The sequence below is a fragment of the Cavia porcellus genome, unplaced genomic scaffold, assembly GCF_034190915.1.
Source record: "Cavia porcellus strain 051 isolate PalLab524CR breed Dunkin Hartley unplaced genomic scaffold, mCavPor4.1 scaffold_26, whole genome shotgun sequence".
Lineage (NCBI taxonomy): Eukaryota > Metazoa > Chordata > Mammalia > Rodentia > Caviidae > Cavia > Cavia porcellus.
Genome location: NW_026947509.1, coordinates 3473327 through 3495700, shown reverse-complemented (window position 1 = coordinate 3495700; position 22374 = coordinate 3473327). Strand labels below are relative to the sequence as shown.

Sequence of the window (22374 nt, the reverse complement as noted above, 5' to 3'; positions counted from 1 at the left end):
TTCCATCCCACATAAGTTTTGATTTTAATCACACTTACATGGGTGTACACAGACACAAACCCTTGCGTGCGCAGCTGGGTAGGGCCCCATCCCTGAGGCCTCCACACATAGGAAAAGATCTTGCATTCTACATGGAGCAAGGCAGGGACCCACTGCAGCACCGGGGCCACCTCTGGCCGTATGGGTCCTGGCAAGGATCAGGGATGCTTATATAAACTGCAACTCTGCAGGGGCCTCTGCTCCTGGACTATACATACATGACAGTGTGCTCTAGGCTGTCTTCCTACAGGACAGGCCCATCACTTCATCCAGCACTGTATCCACTGAGAACCAATCCCAAGATTTCCATCGGTAGATTTCAGTGTCCCTTTGTTGCTACAGTGATCATTAACTCAATTCACAATAGCAGGTATCACCACAAGCACTAGGAAGAATTCCCAAGTAATCCCCTAACCCCTGTAACATGCAGGTTGTCAGCAAACTGCCCCACGAGGAAACCAGTGCTCGTATGTCAGAATCTTGTCCAGGTGCAGCCTCTTGGCCCCAGATCCTTCTCATATGACCTTGGCCTCAGTCCACAGCATCCACTCTGGGTTATGATGAGCTAGAAAGAACATGACTTTTCACAGTAACATTAAGAAACAAAATAGTTAGAACCTATTTACACAGAATGCTACAAAAAAGGAATTTTAAGACCATTCTTGTTTAGGAACCAAGAAGAAATGGCAAAGTGTAGGGTCCTAACAAAAGACAAACCGTGAAGAGGAAAGGCACCAATCCCTCACACCTCACCATTGGAAGAGCTCTAATAAGGAAGCATCTGCTTGGCTGCCCTTCAGGTGCTGCTGCTCGGCTCACGTAACTGGAGAAACCGTCTAAACCATCTGTCCTTTCGGAACTGCCAACACACAAGGCCTCCTCTGCAAACAGTGTAAGACAAGAGGGTGTGGCTCCCCCATTCCTAGCCAAACTCAACAGCACACTTCACATGGCCTTTCAAAGGAACATGTTTGCTCCTATGACTGACACAGAGTCATCAGAAAGGATTACTGAATCTACAGTAGTTTTTAGCATTTCTCAATTTTCTCAAATAGCAATATTAAATACTTGACCATTTTCTGGGAGTTGGGTCCCTGCCAACACCAACCCCTCTGAGCCCAGTATCCTGAGCGTATCATGCCAACAGCAGTGGGCCAGGCCTTCAGGACTCCCTCTGGTCTATCTAGGAAGCCTCTAAAGAAATGAACCTAGGAAAAACCAGTGTGGGCATTTGCTGTTGGTGCCAATCACTCCAGAGTTGTAGGCAGGAAAGAAACGAGGCTCCAAAGAGACCAAAACAATATTTTTATTTGCAACTTAAAACTTCATTGCAAAGCTTATGAAATGTTTCAAAAGCAAAATTAAAAGCAGCCCTTGATACCAAGCTTTCTTTATTACTAAGGAGAGAACTGAAATCCCTTCCACCCCACCCCAGCCTTCAAGGTGGGTCCAGCACAGAAAACACTGCATACCACTTTCCAGTGCCAGGAGAAAAGCATTAAAAACAGCAAAGAAAAAACTGCTTGCATACCTCAACGCTAGTAAAATACTGACAGTTTCATCAAAACAATGTTTAAAGATTATAGGATGCAGAATGCTAGATTAACAAACTAACTTCATGATCACATTTAGACACTAAGTTACATACACATCCAGTTGCGGAATGAATACTGCATATACCAAAGGGCCACTATTTAAACTGTAGTGCAGCCTGTGTACACGCGATACATGCACTGCATCCCCCTGTGTAACACATGACATATGCACTGCATCCCCCTGTGTAACACATGACATATGCACTGCATTCCCCTATGCTTCAAATACTGAGAACAATTTTGTTTTGAATACAGAAACTGAGTGCCTGCTCTACTGTTCCATTACAGTAATGCATAAGGCTATAGCAGCTTATCATAATTAAGCGGCTAAAGCTACCCTATGCACATACATTAAACAATTTTAAACCCCTTGTTTTTAGATAGCACTCTTTTACCAGAAGTAAAATTTTATAAATGACACATAAAATATACAATAGACTGCATGAGATAAACAGTAGCAAAAACACCGAATTTAAAAAGTAAAAAAATATAAAAATATTAGCCTAAAATGGCAAAATTTTCAATCATTATGTAAAAATGTTTAAATAGTGATGTTCCTCCAAAAATATATATTTATTACATAGATATATTTTTTGTTTGTAAGTTTATAAAGGCAAACACAACCTGCAGTTGAGGTAGCAAAGCCAAAATCACAAACTTTGGGTTAAGAACAATACCTTTCCTATGTTTTAACAGTATATTAAATGAATTCTAATTGCTTCAACATCTCTAATTCACACATATTACTTTATAAAACTTAATTTAAAATACAAAAAATGTTTTGTTAAAAAGCTATTAAGTTCTGACAATTATCTCACATTGAAAATACTGTACAAAAAAACCTGCACTTACTATATATTACATAAAAGTAAGCTATTTACATTTTCCAACACAGGTTTAGAAGCTGAAGCTAAGACACAGACGGTGCCGACGCCCGGGGCAGTGTCTGCTGCCAGTGGCTCTGCTCCGTACTTCACACGGGGCCATCTCACCTCTCAATTCACATAGCTAGGAGATGCTTTAAAGAAAAACAAATGCAAGTTCTATTCTCTTACTGCAATGGGACAGAAATGTGCACTATTTTAAATGCATTGATAAAAGCTGACTAGCAAAAGGAAAAATCAAAATTTGAAAAGAAGCAAAACCTATCAATATTAATAGTATTCTTTTCAGTGTATTTATAAGAAAAACTGTCTTTAGGTCTGTAATGGTTGAAATTCTCCTATTAAAATGCAAAGTCTAAGATTCTTGTGTTTTTCCTCTCACTGTTACAAATAACCATGGCTCCATTAAACACCTACTATTTGGCTCTCTGCTCCCGCACACGCAGGACAGACACACAGCCAGCGGACAGGCGGGTGGTCAGTACACACCAGGCAGCAGGCGATACGGCACTCGCTGGCAATAGCGCTCCCAGGCCAGCCCGTACTTCCTGCGGCACTGGTGCTCATCGCGCGCTTCCCGGTGCACCAGCAGCGCTGCAAAGTAGACCGCGTAGAAGTACGGCAGGGCGTGCTTAAAACCTGCGGGCGAGAATGCGACAGGCTGCGTTTTAGGTCACGGCACTGTTTTTTGTTGCTTATACTCAATCCCCTAGAACCAAAGTTTTCCAGAATCTAAGTACAACTGAATCATAAATTAAAAGTTCCATTTTCTACTGAGAAAAACAGCCAGTGGACATGGCTTAAACTCAAAAACATTACTTGTAGAAGCATAAAGTAAAGGTGCAGGCTCTGAGTCCCGACTCCCCTCAGGAGCTGAGCGAGTTAGGTGCTGCCCACAGGGCACAGCAGCAGCACCCCAGCGGGGCCGGGCCACTCCCGGGGCTCCTGCCCACCAGCACTCACCACACGGCAAGGACCACGCCAGGGCCATGATGAGGTCACCCAGGTAATTGGGGTGGCGGACAAAGCCCCACCATCCAGACACCAGGAGATTCTTTCCCGTGGAAGTGTGAATGGTTTGCAAATCTATACAGAAAAATACATTCTCAATCATCTCTAAAAAGGAGACATATAAAATCCCTCTACAACACATATGATAAAAACATACAGTACTCACGAGCAAGCTTTGGGTCAGTGGGATTTTTCCGGAATGCATTTTTCTGAGAATTTGCACATCGGAAGATTATATATCCACAAACTGTAATATTAAAGTATTTTTCTATATTAATAATTTAGATATTATGTAATAATGAAAGTCATTTGTAATTTCTGCTGGTAAAATTGCTGCTTTGAGTAAATGTCCAAATCAAAGAATACTCTTTGATTTTTTAAAAACAATTCAAGAACCTTCACCTCAGAAGTTCAAAAGATAACTCTTCTGAAATCTATTATCATCCACCCTGAAGGTAAAACTAGCAACTACAGTCATATCCACAAAGAAAGTAAAACCTGAGACACAATGATGTAGTCCTCTGTCCCCTTGCCCACAGGCCACCCTTCACTCAGGGACAGCCCTGCTGCCTTGGCACAAACACCTGCTTGAAATCACAAGCCCCGAGCTCCTAGCTGCACCCGTATTTGCAGTGAGGGAGGAGAAACATCGCCCTCCCCACATCAGCAAGGCTGGCTCAGAAACCCAACCAGCACTGAAACAGCCCAAATCAACCAACAGCTCGGTGTTTTCTTCCGTCACAGATACAAGGCAGTCTAGCTAAGTAGCTGTATTTAATGTTCAGTGCTCACTGTCCCTGGGCTGAATGGGGGGTATAATGCCCCATGTGATCTGCAGGACACAGGACAGCCTGCACCCTCTAATGGACTCAAGTCAGATCAAAGACTGGGCCCTCTAACAAGGGCATGCACTCCTGCCCCTAAGCCCCTCTCAGCCACGACCTCAGTGCCTCTCTTCCGGCTAGGATGTGAGCCCTGCAAAGCCAGGACCAATCCTGTTGATCTCATGATAACCACCTGAAAAAGCAGATAGGCAGGAGAGGAGATAAACTCTTACTAAAACAACTTACATTTAACTTACTTAAATTTGTTAAATTTAAAAAACATGTTTTGTTTAAAATCGTCCATTCAAACAACCATTCAAGAACCTGGGTAGGAAGCACCATTCTCTCTCCTCCATCACAGCTAGCCTGGGCCACTTAAAATGCAAGTGACAGACAAGCAGACATTGGAGCAGAACACACAGCACACGGCCCCATGCCCAGAGCCTGAGGTGGACACTCACGCTTCAGAGCGATGATTAGCGCAGCCAGTGGCCAGGACAGCTCGTGGGGATGGTGGACGAGGTAAAAGGCCTGCAGGCTGTAGGTAAAGGGAACCCACACCAGATCCCCAAAGGCCAGCATAAACCCGAACCCATCGTGGGTGATGTCCATGGTTGTCAGCAGCGCCTCCTGCAGGGACCACAGGAAAGAAAGAACTGCACTGTTCAGAGCCTTCACACAGAGGGCCCACCCACAGTCAAATGTGTGAGGCTGTTATGATTACTGAAACAGCCTTCTGGGTAGCTGGGATTACAGAAGTAAGCCACTACGCCCAGCTTATATGCATGCTCACAGCAGAAACACGCTGACCAGAAACTGGGTCAAGCGACAGCTTCATCTCTTGGGACCAGTGTGGCAGAGACAGGGTGGTTCCTGCAGGCAGCTCTGGACCCTCGGCTCTGCCCGGCAGCCACACCTGGGCACTCTCAGGACATCTCAGGACTAGCTGGCATTCTTGGCTATCTGGTGTGGCATGCTCCCTGACACAGCGATTCTATCCCTGACCCTACAAGATGTCAGTGTGCTCTGCCAGCCACCTACAGGCAGCCAGGCACCAGAGGACCCCACATCAAGGCCACACACAAAAAGCTGCCGCCTCTTGGGCCCAAGGATGCACAGAAACCAACAACCATTTGCTCTCTGGCCCAGAGCCTGTCTCAGATGCAAAATGTTCCTATTTACAGAAAGCAATCCTGGGCTAAGTCTCTAAGTAAAGACAGATTCCTAATGCATTAAAAAGTCACGAGGCTGTTGGGAGGGAGAGCTCTGATCCGGAACTCGAGCTCCACACTCCTCAGGGCTTCAGCTGCAGGTGCAGCGGTGACCCATGCCTATGCCCAATGCTTTCCTACTGAGTTGCTGGCTTAACTCCAGAAGCACTGTAATTTGGGGAACCGGACTTCATCTAAAGGACCAGCACCACAAGCAATCACCCCACACGGTGCCCAGAGCTGCACTGGCGTCTGTGCTAAGGGAGGCGCAGAAAGAACCTGTGATCAGGAGTAGAATGACTCTGTCTGCAACTAAGGTCTGTGCTCCTCAGAGAAGCAGTGACCCTGCTGCCCAACAGTAGGTCACCGTGTTGCCAGGGCTACACGCTTAGAGTCACCCTGAGTATCTGTCATAGTCTCACACAGGAAGCCTACTCAGGAGTCCAGGTTCTGTGGGGACCAGGGATGAAGGACACCCAAATAATCCTTAAAACCATCAGACTCCAAGCAGAGGGATCTCCTCTCCAAGTGTCAGCAAACCATCTCAGAAATCTCTTCTGGAACATTACAGTGCACTGCTGCCAAACTTTGTTTTTAAAATTGGGGGAAAAAAAAAAACATGACTTGAAATGAGGTAATTACGAATGTTAACAGTATATATGATTCTTTAAAATCATAACAAAAGACTGAGGAAGTGATGCTTTAAAGGAGAATGTTTAGTGGAACTGCAAAGGACTAGCAAAACATGCAGCAATCCTTAGCAGCAGCAGCTCAACCAACAGGGAGAAGAGCCACAAGCAGAAAGACAGCCTCTGAAGAAAGCTTGCTTCCTTGCTATCTTGATTCTGCTTTAAGTCCATCTGGTTAGAGCTACAATTTGTAATTTCAAACATCAACATTGAACATCTGCCCCTTTACTCAAGAATTAGATGCCTCTTAATCAAAAAAGCATCATTCCAATTCAATGATTATCCATGCATTCCATGTGACACTAAGAAGTTAAATTTTACTTGTGTGAATTGGTCACCACTCACTAAAACAAAAGCCAGATGTGCCAATCTTAAATATTTAGAATGTCGTTGTTAAGCAGAGCCACGTGTCTTTGTGGACGCATGGCCACCAGCACCTGCCCTCCCTGGACAGCACTGCACAGCAGCCTCCCTCACTCTGTGTGGAAGCAGCGAGGCTGCCGGGAGCCAGGCGATTCACCTACTCCCCAAGACACATGGCATGGATTCTTACAATTCCTTACCTCATTCCACAAAGCATCCACCACATACAGCAGCTGGAAGCTGTTAACCAAAACCATTGCCAAGGATGGAGCATTCCGGTTCTGTACCTTCATTTCAGCCAGAAGCATTGCCAGGTTAATCACCACCTGTGATTCAAGGGAAGAAAGAGGCTCAAGTTTTGATCACAACACAGGGCCATGGTGACTTCCCGCTGAGACTGCAGACTCTGTCAGCCCCGCCAGTGCTAAGGAGGACACAACCTCATCATAAACCCCAGGCACAGCCAGAGGATGCAAGGTGGTTTCCATGGTGTTCTTGACCAAAACACATAATGATACCCCAATCATGACAAAATATGGGGCCAACCCAAGCTGGCACACTCTTAAACAAAATCCTGACCAGGATCAAAATGGGTGAAGGTTATGAGAGGCCAGTATAGACAAAGACCACACAGACTACAGTAGACTCCCCAAAGACAGCAGGGGTGCTCAAGGCCCATAGGGGTCCTGAGACCAAGGGTGTATGCAGCAGAAACACTCAGAGACACCGTGGTGTGGTGAGCCGCTGTACCTAATGTCAGCCCCGACCCTGGAGATGTGGGTGACAGGCATGAGGACCTGCTGGGTGTGCTATTCCACTGAGGCTGCACTTGGTCAGGATGCAGAGTCCCCTTCTTAAAGGGGAGGTATGTTTTCTAATGTTAATCTACCTATACTATCACTTCTTTACATAACTATAAATTGATATAGAAACAAATTTGAATACATAACTTAGAAGTGGCATCTTCATGTCAAGCAGACAGAACTATAGAAAGCTATCATTATCCCTCAAAATGTTTATTTGTTTCTAAATGCAAGATAAATGTGTACTACTGAACCAGAATTCTTAAAGATGACTTACCCATCCAATCAACCCAGGGCGCAGTTCACAGAAGTATTTGAGATCAAAAGAACCAATTCTCGGATTCAACTCTCGGCCAATGAAGAAATCATAGATAGCGTTTCCTGAGAATGCAGATTTTCCCAAATGGAGCTCCAAACACAGCCAGTCTTTACAGCCAGCCCACTGCCATCCCCAGGGGCCCAGCCCCAGGGGTCGAGCCCCACTGGCTATGAGGCCTACAGAGCACCTGGGGCCCCAGTGACAGAAGGCATTGGATGTACCTCTGGCAAGGGCACCCACCTTAGCAGCCCAGGTGGCTAGATCCCAATTTTGAAGAAACAAAGTTTGTTTTTTTAAATGTACAATTGTTTTAAAATGAGCAGCTTTTTAAAAATGTCAAGGAATCAGCAATACAGCTCAGTGGCACAAGCACCTGCCTGGCAAGGGCAAGGTCCTGAGTTCAAGTTTCTGTACCAAAAAAAGAAAAATTCTTTACAAAAAAATGTCAAATACTTGGGTCAGAATTAACCAATTTGCAACAGCAACTGTTTTTTTTAAAAAGGTATCTACTATTCTGGACAAAATAGTATCTATCATAATTTACAATTCCTAAAAGTTCAATAAAATTATCAAGTAACTAAAACTACGGAAGGGAAAAATAGTAAAATATGAGGAAAAATTTAAAAATGTCTTCTTCCTTTAAATTCACTTCTCTACATTTCATCTTTTATTCCCTCCCACTTCTCTTCCTGCCCTGCAAAATAAACCTAGGGATCAAAGCCATTGCTACAGCCAGAAGACACAGCGCTCACCACAGCTGGCAGGTGACCGCTCAGCTCCGTGCACCTTCCAAGCGCGTGCGTAGAGGTAGACGCTCAGGACAGCAGTGAACACCGTGGCTGCGAGGGCCAGCTGGAGGAAGTGGTCATGCAGGTAATGAAGCTCTAGACCCCAGAGGTGAGCCATGCTGAGGGCTGCCGAAGTCAGGATGAAAGCATAGAATCCTTCAGAAAAGAGAAAGAACCAGCATTAGCCCAGGGCTGGCTTGAAATTACAACACTGTCAGATACAGCGCTGCAGTGTGTAGCTCTCCCTGCTGTCTATTCAGACTCTGCACAGGAGCATGCAATTCAACACCAGCCTGAGGGGTGGCCTTCATGCTGTCTCCGTACTCTTGCATCTGTAGACTATTTTAATATGTTTATTCTTTGCCAGCGTGAACAGTCATTATCTGCTTTTAACTAAGGAAAAGTTGAAAGGAAGCACTATACATAAAAGTGGGAAAGAACCTCAAAAAGCACTTCACCCAAACACTCAGCCCCAAAGTCAGGGGTCACAGGCACGGGGCTGGGTCTACACCCCGGCCTCCCGTGAGGCTATGAAAATTCATACTCAGATTCCATTCTACTGACTAGGCACCCCAGCCCCAGAGCAGAGCGGGGACTCCTACTCAGCCCACCATTCCCACCATGGACTCCTGTGTCCTTGTCACTCTCAGGACCCAAGTGGCATTACTTCTGTCAGAACGCTAAATGCAGAGTGGCTGTGAAGAAACAGGGTCACTCTACTACTTACACCCACACTGTCCTTAGCCCAAACAATTTTTAACACAAACTTTTGAAAATATTCATTAAACTCTCACAAAATTTGTGAATATTCAGAAGAATGGCACATACCAGCTGTCCTGACTACACTGAGATCCCACCTCCCCCAGGAACCCTCCAGGCACCAGACACCACAGGATGAGCCCAGGGCTGCCCACGGAGTCTGGAGAAAGATCCAGCAGACAGACACATACTGTCAAGAGTACAGAAGGCAGCAAGGAGGGGCCCCAAGGCTGCCTACGCAGGCATGCGAGAGCAAGAGGCAGCCGGCTTGTGCGGGTGTCCCCAGCAAAGGCCCTGAGAAGAGCGGCGACACAGACGTAAGAGACAGCTGGGGACCTGAGAATGGGGGGGGGGGGGCGGCTGAGAAAGTAGGACAGGAGTGGACGGGACATCTCATTCATGCAGGGTTCCTAGGGTGGGAACCTCAGGCAATTACAACACCTTGAGTAGGATGGGGGCTTCTCAGAATGAAGCCAGGGCTGGTTCCAACCCCAGCACTGCACAGGCAGATAAGGTAAGGTCACGTAGGTAAGGTCACGCAGGTAAGGTCACGTAGGTAAGGTCACGTAGGTAAGGTCACGCAGGTAAGGTCACGTAGGTAAGGTCACGTAGGTAAGGTCACGTAGGTAAGGTCACATAGGTAAGGTCACGCAGGTAAGGTCACGTAGGTTAAGGTCACGTAGGTAAGGTCACGTAGGTAAGGTCACATAGGTTAAGGTCACGTAGGTAAGGTCACGCAGGTAAGGTCACGTAGGTAAGGTCACGCAGGTAAGGTCACATAGGTAAGGCAGGGAACGCAAGGTAAACAGGGTAACATCGGTAAGGTGGCTGAAGAGCAGTAAGCCGCACAGTCAAGCGACTGGGGGCTACTATCTTCACAAGGCCTGAGTTTTACCGCTGGCTGCAGGTAAAGTTTATCTGCATATCCCTCAAACTATTAAGAACTCCTGTTCACAGCTCTGGTGGAATCCGCTTTGATGGATTAAAGTGGTTTGGCAAACCTTTCAGAGCCTTCAGGAACAGCCTGCTGTAGCACACATGCCATAGGTTTGCCACCACTATTAAAGAGTACAATTTCCCAAGAGTTTATCAAATGATTAATTTGAGCCTTTAAAAAAAAAAATCACCATTTATTCTATACTTGAGTCTTCTTCCATCAACAAGAGGCAATCCTTCTACTACCTATGAGAAGAAAAATTTAGAAGTTAAAAAAGCACATTATCATCATCCTTCCACAAAAAAAGATATGTCACACGTGTGTATAGTTTTCTACTGTCTCTTAAGTCTCAGCATGCCTGGCGAAGCAGACCTCTCAGAGTAAGGAACTGGAACTTTACCTTACAGAGTGCTGACAGAGAGAGCTCCTGCCTCTGAGGGTGCAACTCCCCCTTCAGGAATTTTCCTGAACATCAGTCCAATCACTAAGCTAACTGCTGAGACCCCTGAGAGCCGTCTGTCCCAGCCTCCTCCTGGGCCCTCCCAGCACATCACTCTGCAGCTGGTAGGGCTCTAACTCAGCAATCTGCTCACAAACTACAGCGCGACCCCACTCTCCTCCCTCGCCTGTGAGCTCCTTTCCAACTGGCTCTGCTCCCTCCCAGCCGCAGTGCCCTGTACACTGGGTGTTGTGTACCCTGCATCTCCCTACTCTGCCTAAGACACACAATCACCCCATGACATCATCAGCTCTAGGAGGAGCTGACCTCCAAAGCAAGGCCCAAGCAGGAGAAGTTATGGGACACAGGCTCCAGGTGGACGAGGGCAGAGTCCATCTACCCAGGCCAGCCCCATTTCACTCTCCCAAGTCAGTGCTTGGAAACACAGCCATACTTCCAACAGCAGCAGGTACATGTCTAGAGTTCTTCATCAGATACAAAAGGGAACCCACGGAAAGGCAAAGCCTTTCTGGTCAGGTCACAGGATTAGTCACCTTCACGTGCTGATTGCAAACGATATTTATCTTTTAAAGGTCTCTAGTACATACTGTGTTTGAGACTGTGACTATGTATAATTAACATACACCAGGTTATATATATATGTTTTTAGTCCCTCTAGTCTGAATATACATCTCATTTGTAACCACCCAAACTGCTTTTCATAGTAAACATCAAACTAGCCCTACCCTACATCACTGCAATGTAGCTGCAGGGCTACCATGGCAACGACCAAAGGCCCCTCCCTGTGGAGCTGGCAGCAGGTACACCTGGCCCTGGAACCTGTGTTCCACCCATGACTAGCACTCACATGACAAAAGAACTAACTGGTCCTTGGTCTGCAGCAGGCAAACTTGCAAAGCTCTAAGAATGATTTTTACATTAATTATTTATTACTTAGGAATCTTTTAAATATATCCAAGTAAAGTACTCTACTGAAAGAATAAAAAATTACACTTAGCAATGTGAACAAACTTTAAAGATATCATGTAACTCTGAAAAGTATGTAAAAATATTATTGACAACTTATTTCTCAAAGGTACTAAAGATCAGAAACTTGTATTTAAAAAACAAAAAGATAAAGTCCACTAAGCATCAAAGTCAATTAATGACTTAAAGTGCTTCATCTGACATGATATACAATGAAAAAGAAGCGCCCCTCCCCCACCTCTCTGAGTCAGGCCAACTTGCAAACTAGCCTATTCTTTTCTGTTTAGAAAGTAACACACAAAAATCAGATTTCTACATTTCCACTAGTAGGCAAGTGTTATAAGGCATAGGAATTAAGTTTTGCTAATCATGACCAACAGCAGCTTCTAACCTTAAAACTGCTGTGATTTCATCTATGTAACCATGGAAGAGAAGCTAAAAAGTCTCCCAATGCTATGTCCTACCAGCGAAAATTTACCTTTCCAATTGGCAGCACAGAGAGCAGAGCTTGAACAAAAAACCAGAGGAGGTAGAGCCCACCGGCCTGGGGCTCCCAGAGGTCACGTAGCACTGGCAAGGGCGGCGGGAAGCTCAGGAGGCTGGGGTCCTCCTGCCGACACAGGGACAGCAGCAGGAAGACCATGACAGGCAGGCCCAGTGTGATGAGCAGCGCACCTGCGGGGTGGCGGATGTGTGATCAGCCTCAGCTGGCTCAGTCAGCTTGCTAGTTTAGATCTCACGTGAGTCTCTGAGGCCTGAGCTCAGGTTCAGACTGAAACCAACCCGCTGGGCCCATCAGAACTCTGCACGTCTGCACGCTGCCTTCAGAGGAAGCAATAGTGGCATCAGAGTGGGAAACACAAGACACCTAGCACCTCCAGCAGCCATGCCCCAGTTCAGACCCCAGCTCCAGACATTTCCCCCAAAAACCAGAGGAGTGGGAGAGGCCAGCAAATCCACAGCCACTCATCTGGAAATGATTCATTTCATCTTAACTCTGTATCCACAAATTTCCAGAAAGTAAAATATACTCCTGTCAGATGTGCAGACTTTGGGTGACACTGGACACACCTGTAACAACCAGCTAGCCAGTCAAGCATCACCACTTATGAAACACACAGCAACAAAGCCATGCAGGATTGGGACCCATATGGCCAAGCACTCTCTTTGCCCCACTCATCAGTCCCAGCTATTCACAAATTCTGAGCTGTGACACCTAGACACACCCTCCCCCCAGGCCTGGTCTTCACAGCTCTCCAGTCTCCATCGAGTGTCCCCCTCCACACACTGCTGTCTATCCAGTCTGATCCCTTCACCTCTTCTCTGTTTTATACTCAAAGCTATGACAGCCTGCTGGAAAGATGCTCAACACAGCCACACTGACATCCTGTGCACTCCACAATTGGCCCTGGAGGGCGCTGGCTCAGTCTCTGCACACTCTGCCTGCCAGGCCTGGGCAGGACACCTACCAGGGACACCCCCAAACTCCAGCTCCCTCTTCTGAGGGGTGGCCATGTGAAACGTTCTCAGAGAATCAGGCTCTTTGGCAACAGGCTTTTCTTCCTTAGAATCGACTTGGTTGTACTTGATCTCTTCTCTTCTGGGACGAAGGCTATACTGAGTTGACACATAACTGCCTTCTTGGGACATGGTGAATCTTTCCTAATTAAAATATAGAGAGTATTAAAAGTATCAGTATCAACAGTTCCACAAAGGCAACTCCACTAGGGAATTTAGCATCTCAACATAGCAGATACTAACAGGAATAAATGTGGCCAACTTACAGTCAGTCTTAGACCAGATGACAAAGTATTATGATTCCCAAAGTGCTTCAGGAGGGGGAAATAATGTTAACAAAGCAAAGTTGCCCCAGGTGACAGCAACTTACACACCAAGCATCTCTGCGAGGTGCGCCCTCCCTGGCATCCCACGTGTACCTGAGGTTCTCTGTGAGGTGCGCTCTTCCCTTCACCTGGTGCCTGCGCGGCCCTCTGCGGCGTGTCCTTCCCCGCCCTCGGCTCGGGCTCTGGCCCTCCATTGTATGTGCTGATGCTGTTCCCAAACGGCTTGTAAGCAGAATATAAGATAGTGAAAACAAGTTAATACTAAAAATCCAACAGCGAAATAAGCCAAAGACTTCCATAGTTTTAATTCTAAAGAATGTTTGTCCTTATAAAAATGAAAAGGAAGAGCTGGGCATGGTGGCTCACGCCTGTAATCCCAGCACTCAGGAGGCTAAGGCAGAAGGATTGTCGTAAGTTTGAGACCAGCATAGGCTACAAAGTGAGCCCAAGGCCAGCCTGACCTGTAAGATGAGACTCTGTCTCAAAAAGACAAAAACAAAAAAAAAAAAACCCAGAAAGCAAAGGGGACTTAGTGCAGAGTGCTTACGTACCATGTGTGAAGCCTAGCATCCTTCAATCTGCAGCATCACCCTCAAAATGAAAAAAAAAAAAGGAAAAGGGACAAAATTGCCTAGAATTTCCCAGTCTTCAAAATTGGTTCTAATAGTATACATCTGCACATCTTTCAAATATAATTAGGTTGAATATCATAATTTCAACCAGATACTCTAATATTTAGTATGAGAAGCAAATAAAAGTAAAAACTGGCAAATTAATTCATTACTTGGTTATTAAAAATGAGTAAAAGATATTTACTGCACCAAAACAACCTAGAATGGAAAATTAAGAAATAGTGGCTCGTTATAGAATATTACTGGTGAGATAGTTTACCTTCCCAATTTCATGCCCCTTGCTATTTATTTCACCCTCAGTCTCCCCTTCTCCCACATCTCTTTTCCAACTCAGCTTCTTTTCTCATCTGATTGAAAAGAGATTTACCTCACAGAAGGCTTCTCAGAATCCACAACTAACATCTGTCACTTTGCTCCTTTATAAGTCACCAGGTGGCAAAGGTCAGTGTCACATAGGATGTAGGCCCAACCCCTATCAAGGTCCTACGGACTAACGAAGAGAGCCAGCAGACACTTGGGAGGCCAAGTCAGGCTGCAGCTCTGTGCCACCAAGGAGCCAAAGAGATGCTACTGGAAATGTGAGTCCGTGAAAGTCACAGAGGCAGCATGCGGCACTTCCCTTACCCTGTGCACCCAGCTGGCCCTGAAGTCCAAGAGTCAAAAAATTCAACTCACTGGCAGTAAGCAAATCACAAATCAGACCCAAAGGCTGAAACCTCTGACAGGCACACTGGAAAAAGAGTCTATACTCAGATGAGAAATGGCATTCACATACTATCAACCCTGACACACGTTCTGGAAGTGATGTTGCACGTGCATTAAACCACAAGATGGCGCTGCACACCACCAGCAGCTCCACTTGTGAGACTTTATGCTACGGGGTCAAGGATTTAGCTCAACATTATAAATGCCTCATCTGCCTGGCAAGCTGGGAGTTCATGAGTTCATCCTCAGTACCAAAAAAAAAAAAAAGTATCCTAAGGACATAACCCAATGTCTCCACATTTACAGTGGTAAAGACTCAAAAAGGAAAACAGTAGACGGCTTTCAACGGAGGAGCTGACTTTAAAATTACCTTCCATCTGTGTGAAGAATGGTATATCCATACTACGTCACATACCAAATGGTGTAAAAAATATGCCATGAACGGGTATTCCCAATATTTTAAATTTTTAAAAATTTAACTACAGCCAAGCATGGTGGCACATGCCCATAATCTCAGCACTTGGGAGGCTGAAGCACAAAGACTGCCACGAATTCAAGGCCAGCTTGCGCTACATAGTGAACTAAAAACCAGCCTGAACTACACTGCAAGACCTTGTCTAAAAGAACAAAAATTAAAATTTAACTATAAAACAGTATACATATAGCCCAGTTTTTAAAGGTTATTAGAAGTCTGTTTCATCCAAAAAAGAAGTAAAACTACATGAAAAGGTCACAAGATAACTTCTACTCTAATTTTTGTTAAAGTATTTTCTTGTTGGGCTCTTGTAAGGTTTACAATGCCTCAGGCCCAGGATTCTTGGGCAGGCACTCGAAGTCTTTCCACTGACAGCTTCCTTAAGGAGAAGAGATTGCGAGTGACGCTGCGAGAGCAACAGTCACAGCTCATTTCACAGGGAACTTTTCGACAGTATAAACTCAGTTCGACCTACAAGCAACATCTATTTCAAATTTAAACATCATTTTTAAAGACAATATTAAATAGCACTGTGGGGTAATGGGAAAATAGTAGGGACTGAACTCAGGGTCTTGGCACTGAGCTATATTCCCAGCCCTTTTTACAGACAAGGGTCTTGCTTAGTTGGTAAGTTGCCCAGGTCTAGGCTTGACCCTCTTTTGTCTTTTGTTTTTTTTTTAATTTAAAAGAATTATGTTTTCCACAAAAAAGTTTTGACCTCAGAATTGATGCTTCGTGGACATTTTAATATTATTAATTGCAAGCAACTAGAATAAACATTTACCTGCAGGGCACAACAGTGTTATGGACAGGTAAAACACACATGGTACAAGGATAAAGACAAGTTACCAATACGAGTGGAGTCAGTTTAACTTCCAGAATCTCCCTCCTCATTTCCTTTGCATCGGCCTGATGGGAAGCTGAAGTAGATCTCCGGGACCCTTTAAGAGCCCGACCAGGGGACTGGGAGCGTGACCGTGACCGAGACCGAGACCTGCTGCTGCGGCTCCCACGGCTCCCTCGGCGTCTGGAAGGAGAACTGGACGCTGAGTTGCTCTTCCTCTGCTTGAAGGATGCTAAAGGCTAGAGGGGAGGATGTGGCAAAGAGCTCATCACAAACCATGGTGCTCAGAGCCACTCACACTGAAGGGACAGCGGCAACCCCCCCAACTCTGAGCCCCATGATGAGGCTGGGCCCAGGAGCTCTGCAGAGACAGCCAGAGGCAGCTATGGCCCCTCATACTTCCTGTTCCCACCAATATGGCCATCCCTGGCATGTGGGAAACTGAGACCAGGAGGTGAAAGAAATCAGCATGTAACTGAGAAGAGTCACCCTCACAGTAGGCCTGAACCCCAGTGGATGATGTGGCACTGTCACCTGCCTGCCCCAGGCTTCCAGGACTGTGGGGGGACACCTCCAGTCAAATACAGCACATGAAGTTTTTGGGTCTCACTCTCATCTGGAGCTAAGGATGGTTTTTACTTCTCACAAAAGCATGCAGAAAAAAAATCCCAGAGTGAGAACCATCTAAAATTCCAATTCTAGTATCCACAAAGAAAGGTTTATCAGAATAGGTCCCACCCATCTCCTTCCACAAGGCCTGGAGCAGCTCGCAGGCTGCAGCACTTGCAGGGCAGGCAGGTGTGATATCCTTAAGGGTGCGTGCAATGCAGTCCCCAGGACTCGGGCTCAAATGTGACTGACCCACAGCAGGCACAGAAATGACAACTGGTGCCGACACCTGCAAGCATTTTCATAGATGACTTTCATGTTTGTAAAACCTAAAGAACACTTGCAGCTTTTATTTTGTGTATCTTTTTTCTTCATAATTAATTTTTATGGCATATTTACGTACTCATTTTTGATCTGGGGCTTCACTTCACTTCGAGGCCCACTGTCTCACATTCCTGAGTGGCTGGGATTAGGCTACAGCATCTGACATGAGCAATCCTACCCAGGCCTCCCTCACAGGTGATGGGTCGCAGGACAGACTCAGATGTAATAGATTCCAGCATCCTGAGGAAGCTTGGCCCCAGCATGGAGTACCAGAGCACCGAACCCCAGCCTGGCTCCTGCATCGCACTCTGCTGCCCCAAGCCCACCCCTTCTGACACCAGGCCGCAGTCCCTTATCCCAAGTCTTCAGTGTGCTGCCCTCACCTGACCATTCCCCCTTTGTCCTCAGCACTCGTGTCACCACCTGTCACCCCCTGAAGCTTAGAGTCCTTCCCTCCTCTCTGTGCCCAACATCAGCAGAGTAAACTCCAGCCACAAAGCAGACTAAACCCTAGAGGCAGCCAGTGCGCAGGTCTGTGTGCAGATGAGGCCACAGTGGAGACACCAAAGGGGCCTTACCTTGATATCATTCTCTTTCAGCTCCAGTTCAGTTCCGTCTTTGTATTTTACAGTGTATTGCTGGGATTTGCCATCATAGCTCAAAATTTCCACTTCATAATACAGGGTACTTCCCGGCCATCGACCTCTCACCACTTCACCATCAGCAAATTTCCTACTTGGCATTTTCCAAAATCAATCTGAACAATATTAAAGAAAAAAATTCAGTCAGTCTTTACAGTTATGTTTGTCTTTTACATAAACTGATCACTAAATACAACTTTGCAGAATTATTAGGTGGCCAAGATATTAGGACTAGGAAGGCTTCCAGAGGATGGGTATACAATTGCTCATTTCAAGATAAAAAAGCTGAAGCTTTTAAGTTCACTGTTTTGCCCAATGGCACAAAACACAAATGTATGAAATAGCAGGACATTTACCCAAATTTAATGGTATCTCATTTAGAATCACTTTATAAGGAATGACAGAGCTTCAAAAGTGCATGGAAGTGACAAGAAGGATGACATATGACCACACATAACAGACATCAAGTAGTTTGTACCTGCAAAATGCCACCTACTGGGATCAAAACTCAGGGTAAAACTCATGAAGGCTACTATTATGGATTAAAAACTGGTGGTCAATTTAATGCCAGCTGAATTAAATCAGCAGGGTGCTGAGCATAGGTGTTCCACCTGAGGGAAGTTGCCAGCATAAAAAGATGTGGAGAAGGAAGGTGTTGAGGCATTGAGGGTTCTCCTACGTGTTGCTGTTTGAGCCTAGTTAGATTTCCTGGAGAAACTCTGGTCCTCACATCCACCAGTGCTTCCTGGCTGGGGGGGAAGTGGGGGCGTGTGCTGCTTGATCTCCAGGATAAACTCATCACACTGGCTTCCTGGCATGTACTCAACTGTGCTTACTGTCGGAGGAGCTTGGGGCCTCCCTGTCGCTGAGGATGGCTGTGGTGCTTTTCAGGACAGCCCTGGTCTTTGTTTTGAGTGTGACTTCTCAGCTCCAGTGTAGAACCCTCAACCTCCCGGCACAGCTCCTTCACCCTGCTGGCATGGCCTTTTTAGCTCCCACAGCTGACCTTTGGGCCTTCCCAGCATGGATCCATAAAAGAGACCGGCGTGAGTCCTTCTTGTGGGCTCTAGAACTCCAGCTGAACTCGTGGGAGGCACTGTCATGAGCTCTGGCTCTTCTTCTAGACTCATGTGGGACTTTACTGTGGGATTCAGGCCCTTGCCTAATATTCTATGTCTTTAGTGTTGTGGACAGATTGCCTGCACTTTCTCGTGTTAACTCTGGGTAACCACCATAAAAATAGTATTATAAACTCCATGTCCTGATTCTAATTGTTCTCTGCACAACCCCTGACTACAACAGGTACATTTTCTGTCTTTGAAGGGCTTTCAAATGCTATTAACCATATTATAACAAGTCACCTATCTTAGTTACTTTCCTTGTTGTTGAGACAAAATACCTGACACCCAAAGTTAGAGGAGAAAAGGTTTATTTGGCTCACAGTTTGTAGAAGTTTCAGTCCATAATTGGCTGGTTCCACCGCAGGGTGGTGTGGCAGAAGGCTGTCACAAAGGGGAAATATTCACGGTGGGCAAAAGGGAAGGGAACCTTACGAGCTTTTTTCTGCACCTTTTATACTCTGTTGAGGATACTGGGATTAGGGTGCTTCCAAATCAATCAGCAGACTGATTCAGTTATCACATACCTTTTATCCTAGCATCACACACTCAAGATTTATCCACCTCTGAAAAAGCCTCACCTATAATTGCATGAGGCTTTGAAGGACATCAAGACGCAACCATAACAACACTGTACTGAAAATGGAAACTACGAAACAGATTGGGAAAATCATGGATGTTCAACTAACATTACTGTAACCTACCAAAAGGAAGGAAAATAATTTCATAGCTACAGTGAACAGCAATTCTAGGGTTTATTTCACAAAGTTTCACAACTCTTAGTTTCAGCCCTAATGCACATCAAAGGAACTCCCAACCATCCAGCCAGGCCAGCATACATCTGGCCTTCATCAAAAGTCAACCCCTTAAAACGACCACAGACATCAGCTCCATCACATTCTTCTCCCTGTATCAAACCATGGTCCACAATCCTGCAGATGGCATGATCATAAAATACAGTGAATGCCTGAATTTTTTTTGATCTATTAACAGTAAAAGCTTCTGCCACTAATCTCTCTCAGTATACTCTCCCTTTGCTTCAAACACATGCATCTCATCGTCCCTGCCTCTTCCTGAAGCAGTTCCAGAAATCCTCTTTACTGTCTTTGGTTGCGCTGTCCTGGTTGCCTCAATGTCCTGAATTGATTCAGAACATTTACTTTTCATGGTCATTTTGATTTTGAGGAAGCGCCAGAAGTTGTACAGTGCCAGATCTAGTGAATAAGATCTAGTGAACACTGTCATGTTTTCACAAGCCTGCCTTTGTTTCATGACATTCAGTAGCAGCACTCACTATAGTTTTGATCAGTCATAAAGACAGTCTGGAAAGAGGATTTCCAAAATTGCTTTCGAAAGTAGCAAGATTGACAGTGTGTAGGAAGTACTTTGAGGGAAATTCAATACAATGTCTTTTACTGGAATAATTTTTTAAAATGTAAATACTTACTGTATATTTTGATCATACTTTGCATACATCTTAAGCCACAAACAACCTTCAAAAACTGCCACACACAAGACACCTGTCTACCACCCTTCTGAAGTATCAGCTAGCTGCCAGGTGCTGCAGGATCCCAGGAAGTAACCTCTCCTCCACTAACCAAAGGAATCACACTTCCACACCAAAGTCTGTGACTCAAGCCAACCCCTCCAACACCACATGAAGTAGCAAGAAGCAAACACTATGAAAAATGTGTATTCTCCCAAGCCATCTGTGTGTACAACTAAGCAACTCTCAATGGATCTTACAAGCACACTGATACCCATTTAACACTACGTCATTTAAGGATGACTGATGACTGATTTACTCGGAAAAAGATGGGTTACATACCTCTCTGGAGAAAAAAGCCTTTCCTACTTACACATCGTTACTGTTAATCACCTAAGATAACACAGGGTTGCTGTTTACAGAGTCCCTAAACTGGTAGATGGAAGAAAATACAAGAACTTATCTAGTGATTAGAGGATGTCAGTGTATGTGCACAACAAAAAGATGCTTTCTCCCCCACTCCTGAGATAGCATCACAGGCTAATGAACAGGTATGAGCCCTAGGAATGACGCGGGGCCTGGCTGCAGTCATCTAAGGAGCCTGAGAGGGGCACTGGATACTTTTGGACAAGGAGGGGACACAAGGCCGGAAGGTGACAGCTGCAAGCAGTGCCCATTTCAACACATAACTAACTCCCCGCCTAGTGCAAAGAGGAAGGAAATGAAACGTGCTTCTTTCCTCCTCCGGTGTCCCTCCTCCTCCCTGCACCCCTCAGACCAGATGCACACCAGTACTCTGCACAGGTGAGCTGGAGGAGGAAAACATTTCTTTCTCCATAAAGACGCTAGTGCTAGTGAAGTTTCAAACACTTCGTAAGCTTTTGAAATACGAGCCGCGGGACTTCGGGGCTCTACTTCGAGAATCTTGGACAGATCCTCACAAGATTTTCTCAAAACTTCACTGATTACCATTTTCTCACACATCTACTACACATCACATCACTGTCTGTGCAGTCTGAGCAAGACCAAAAACATTCCTCTATACCAATTAAATTCTGAGATAAACAAATGAAGACATCTGTTGCGTCTCTAAACTCAAGTTTTTAAAAAAGACTTACTAGGGACAGGAATGAGGCATAGCGGCAGAGCTTGCATTTGCCCTGGGTTGAGACTTACCAGTGATCTCTCACAGGTGCTTGGAAAAGACAAACCATCACTCTCGAGCGACCGCTACCGCACACTGATGCGGAGCGCGCCCGTCTTCGCCGCGGGTTGGGACGGGGTTGTGGGGCGGTCGGCTCCGGATACCTGCGCGTGTCACGGGGCTCTTTGACACAGGGCCCGCGGCCTCCCGGCGCAGTGCTGATCCCTGGTCCCGACACCGCTCTCGGGACGCTTGTTCCCCCAGCCCCCGGTCACAGTGTCAAGAGACCGCTGCACCTGTCCTCGCTTCTCGGACTAACAGTGACGCAGCAAGGTGGATGACACGCAGGACGGCGGCCTGCGTCCGGCTGTGGCCCCGCGACCCCGGCTCGGTGACCGAGGCCCGCGCGGGCCAGGCCGACCCGGGCGCGACGCGGCTGTCACCGCGCAGCCGCAAGCCCGACGCAGAGCCCAGCAAGCGGCGCGCCGCGTCCCCGCCACGCTAGTCACCAGACCGAGCCCAGCCGCGGCATCCGCGCGTCCCCGCGCGCTAGCGGGACAAAGGCCCGGCCCCGCCGCCGGGAAGTGCGCGGTGCCGCCCGCTTCCGCAGTCGTCCGCCCCACCCCCGCAATGCCCAGGACCCGTGCAGCTTAAAGCCCGGCGGGGAGGGGGACCAGGGCAGAAACAGGCACAGGATCATACAGGACCGCACGGGACGGCGGTGCTCACCTACGCCAGCTCCGAGGAAAAGTGAGCCTCTGGGAAAGACACGGCGCTGCCAGCTAGCTGACCTGCGATCTGCGAGACCAGGCCCGGGCACGCCCCCAGGAGGCTCCCGCGCTCCCATTGGCCCCTTGGCCATTTGAATCGTGGTCGGCGTCGCCTGTTGGCCGCGTGCCGTGGC

General features: G+C 46.5%; 1 protein-coding gene across 6 annotated transcripts; it reads right to left on the bottom strand.

Annotated features, from left to right (window-relative positions):
* Positions 1-22338, bottom strand: Lbr (lamin B receptor). Of its 6 annotated transcripts, none has more exons than XM_063237522.1 (16): positions 22200-22338; positions 17660-17838; positions 16154-16387; positions 13586-13714; positions 13118-13310; positions 12127-12323; positions 10413-10467; positions 8491-8682; positions 7697-7800; positions 6817-6942; positions 4815-4983; positions 3696-3776; positions 3482-3604; positions 3008-3157; positions 793-920; positions 1-604 (listed from the first exon to the last, which is right to left on the bottom strand). In XM_063237522.1, exons 2-16 carry the CDS (start codon positions 17822-17824, stop codon positions 512-514), a joined length of 2139 nt encoding a protein of 712 aa, XP_063093592.1. In that variant the 5' UTR covers positions 17825-17838; positions 22200-22338; the 3' UTR covers positions 1-511. The 6 variants fall into 6 exon arrangements, 5 of the variants coding, with proteins under 5 accessions (XP_063093592.1, XP_063093593.1, XP_063093594.1 ...); XM_063237523.1 differs by lacking the exon at positions 22200-22338 and adding an exon at positions 21503-21701; XM_063237524.1 differs by lacking the exon at positions 793-920.
* Positions 22339-22374: the final 36 nt, after the last annotated feature.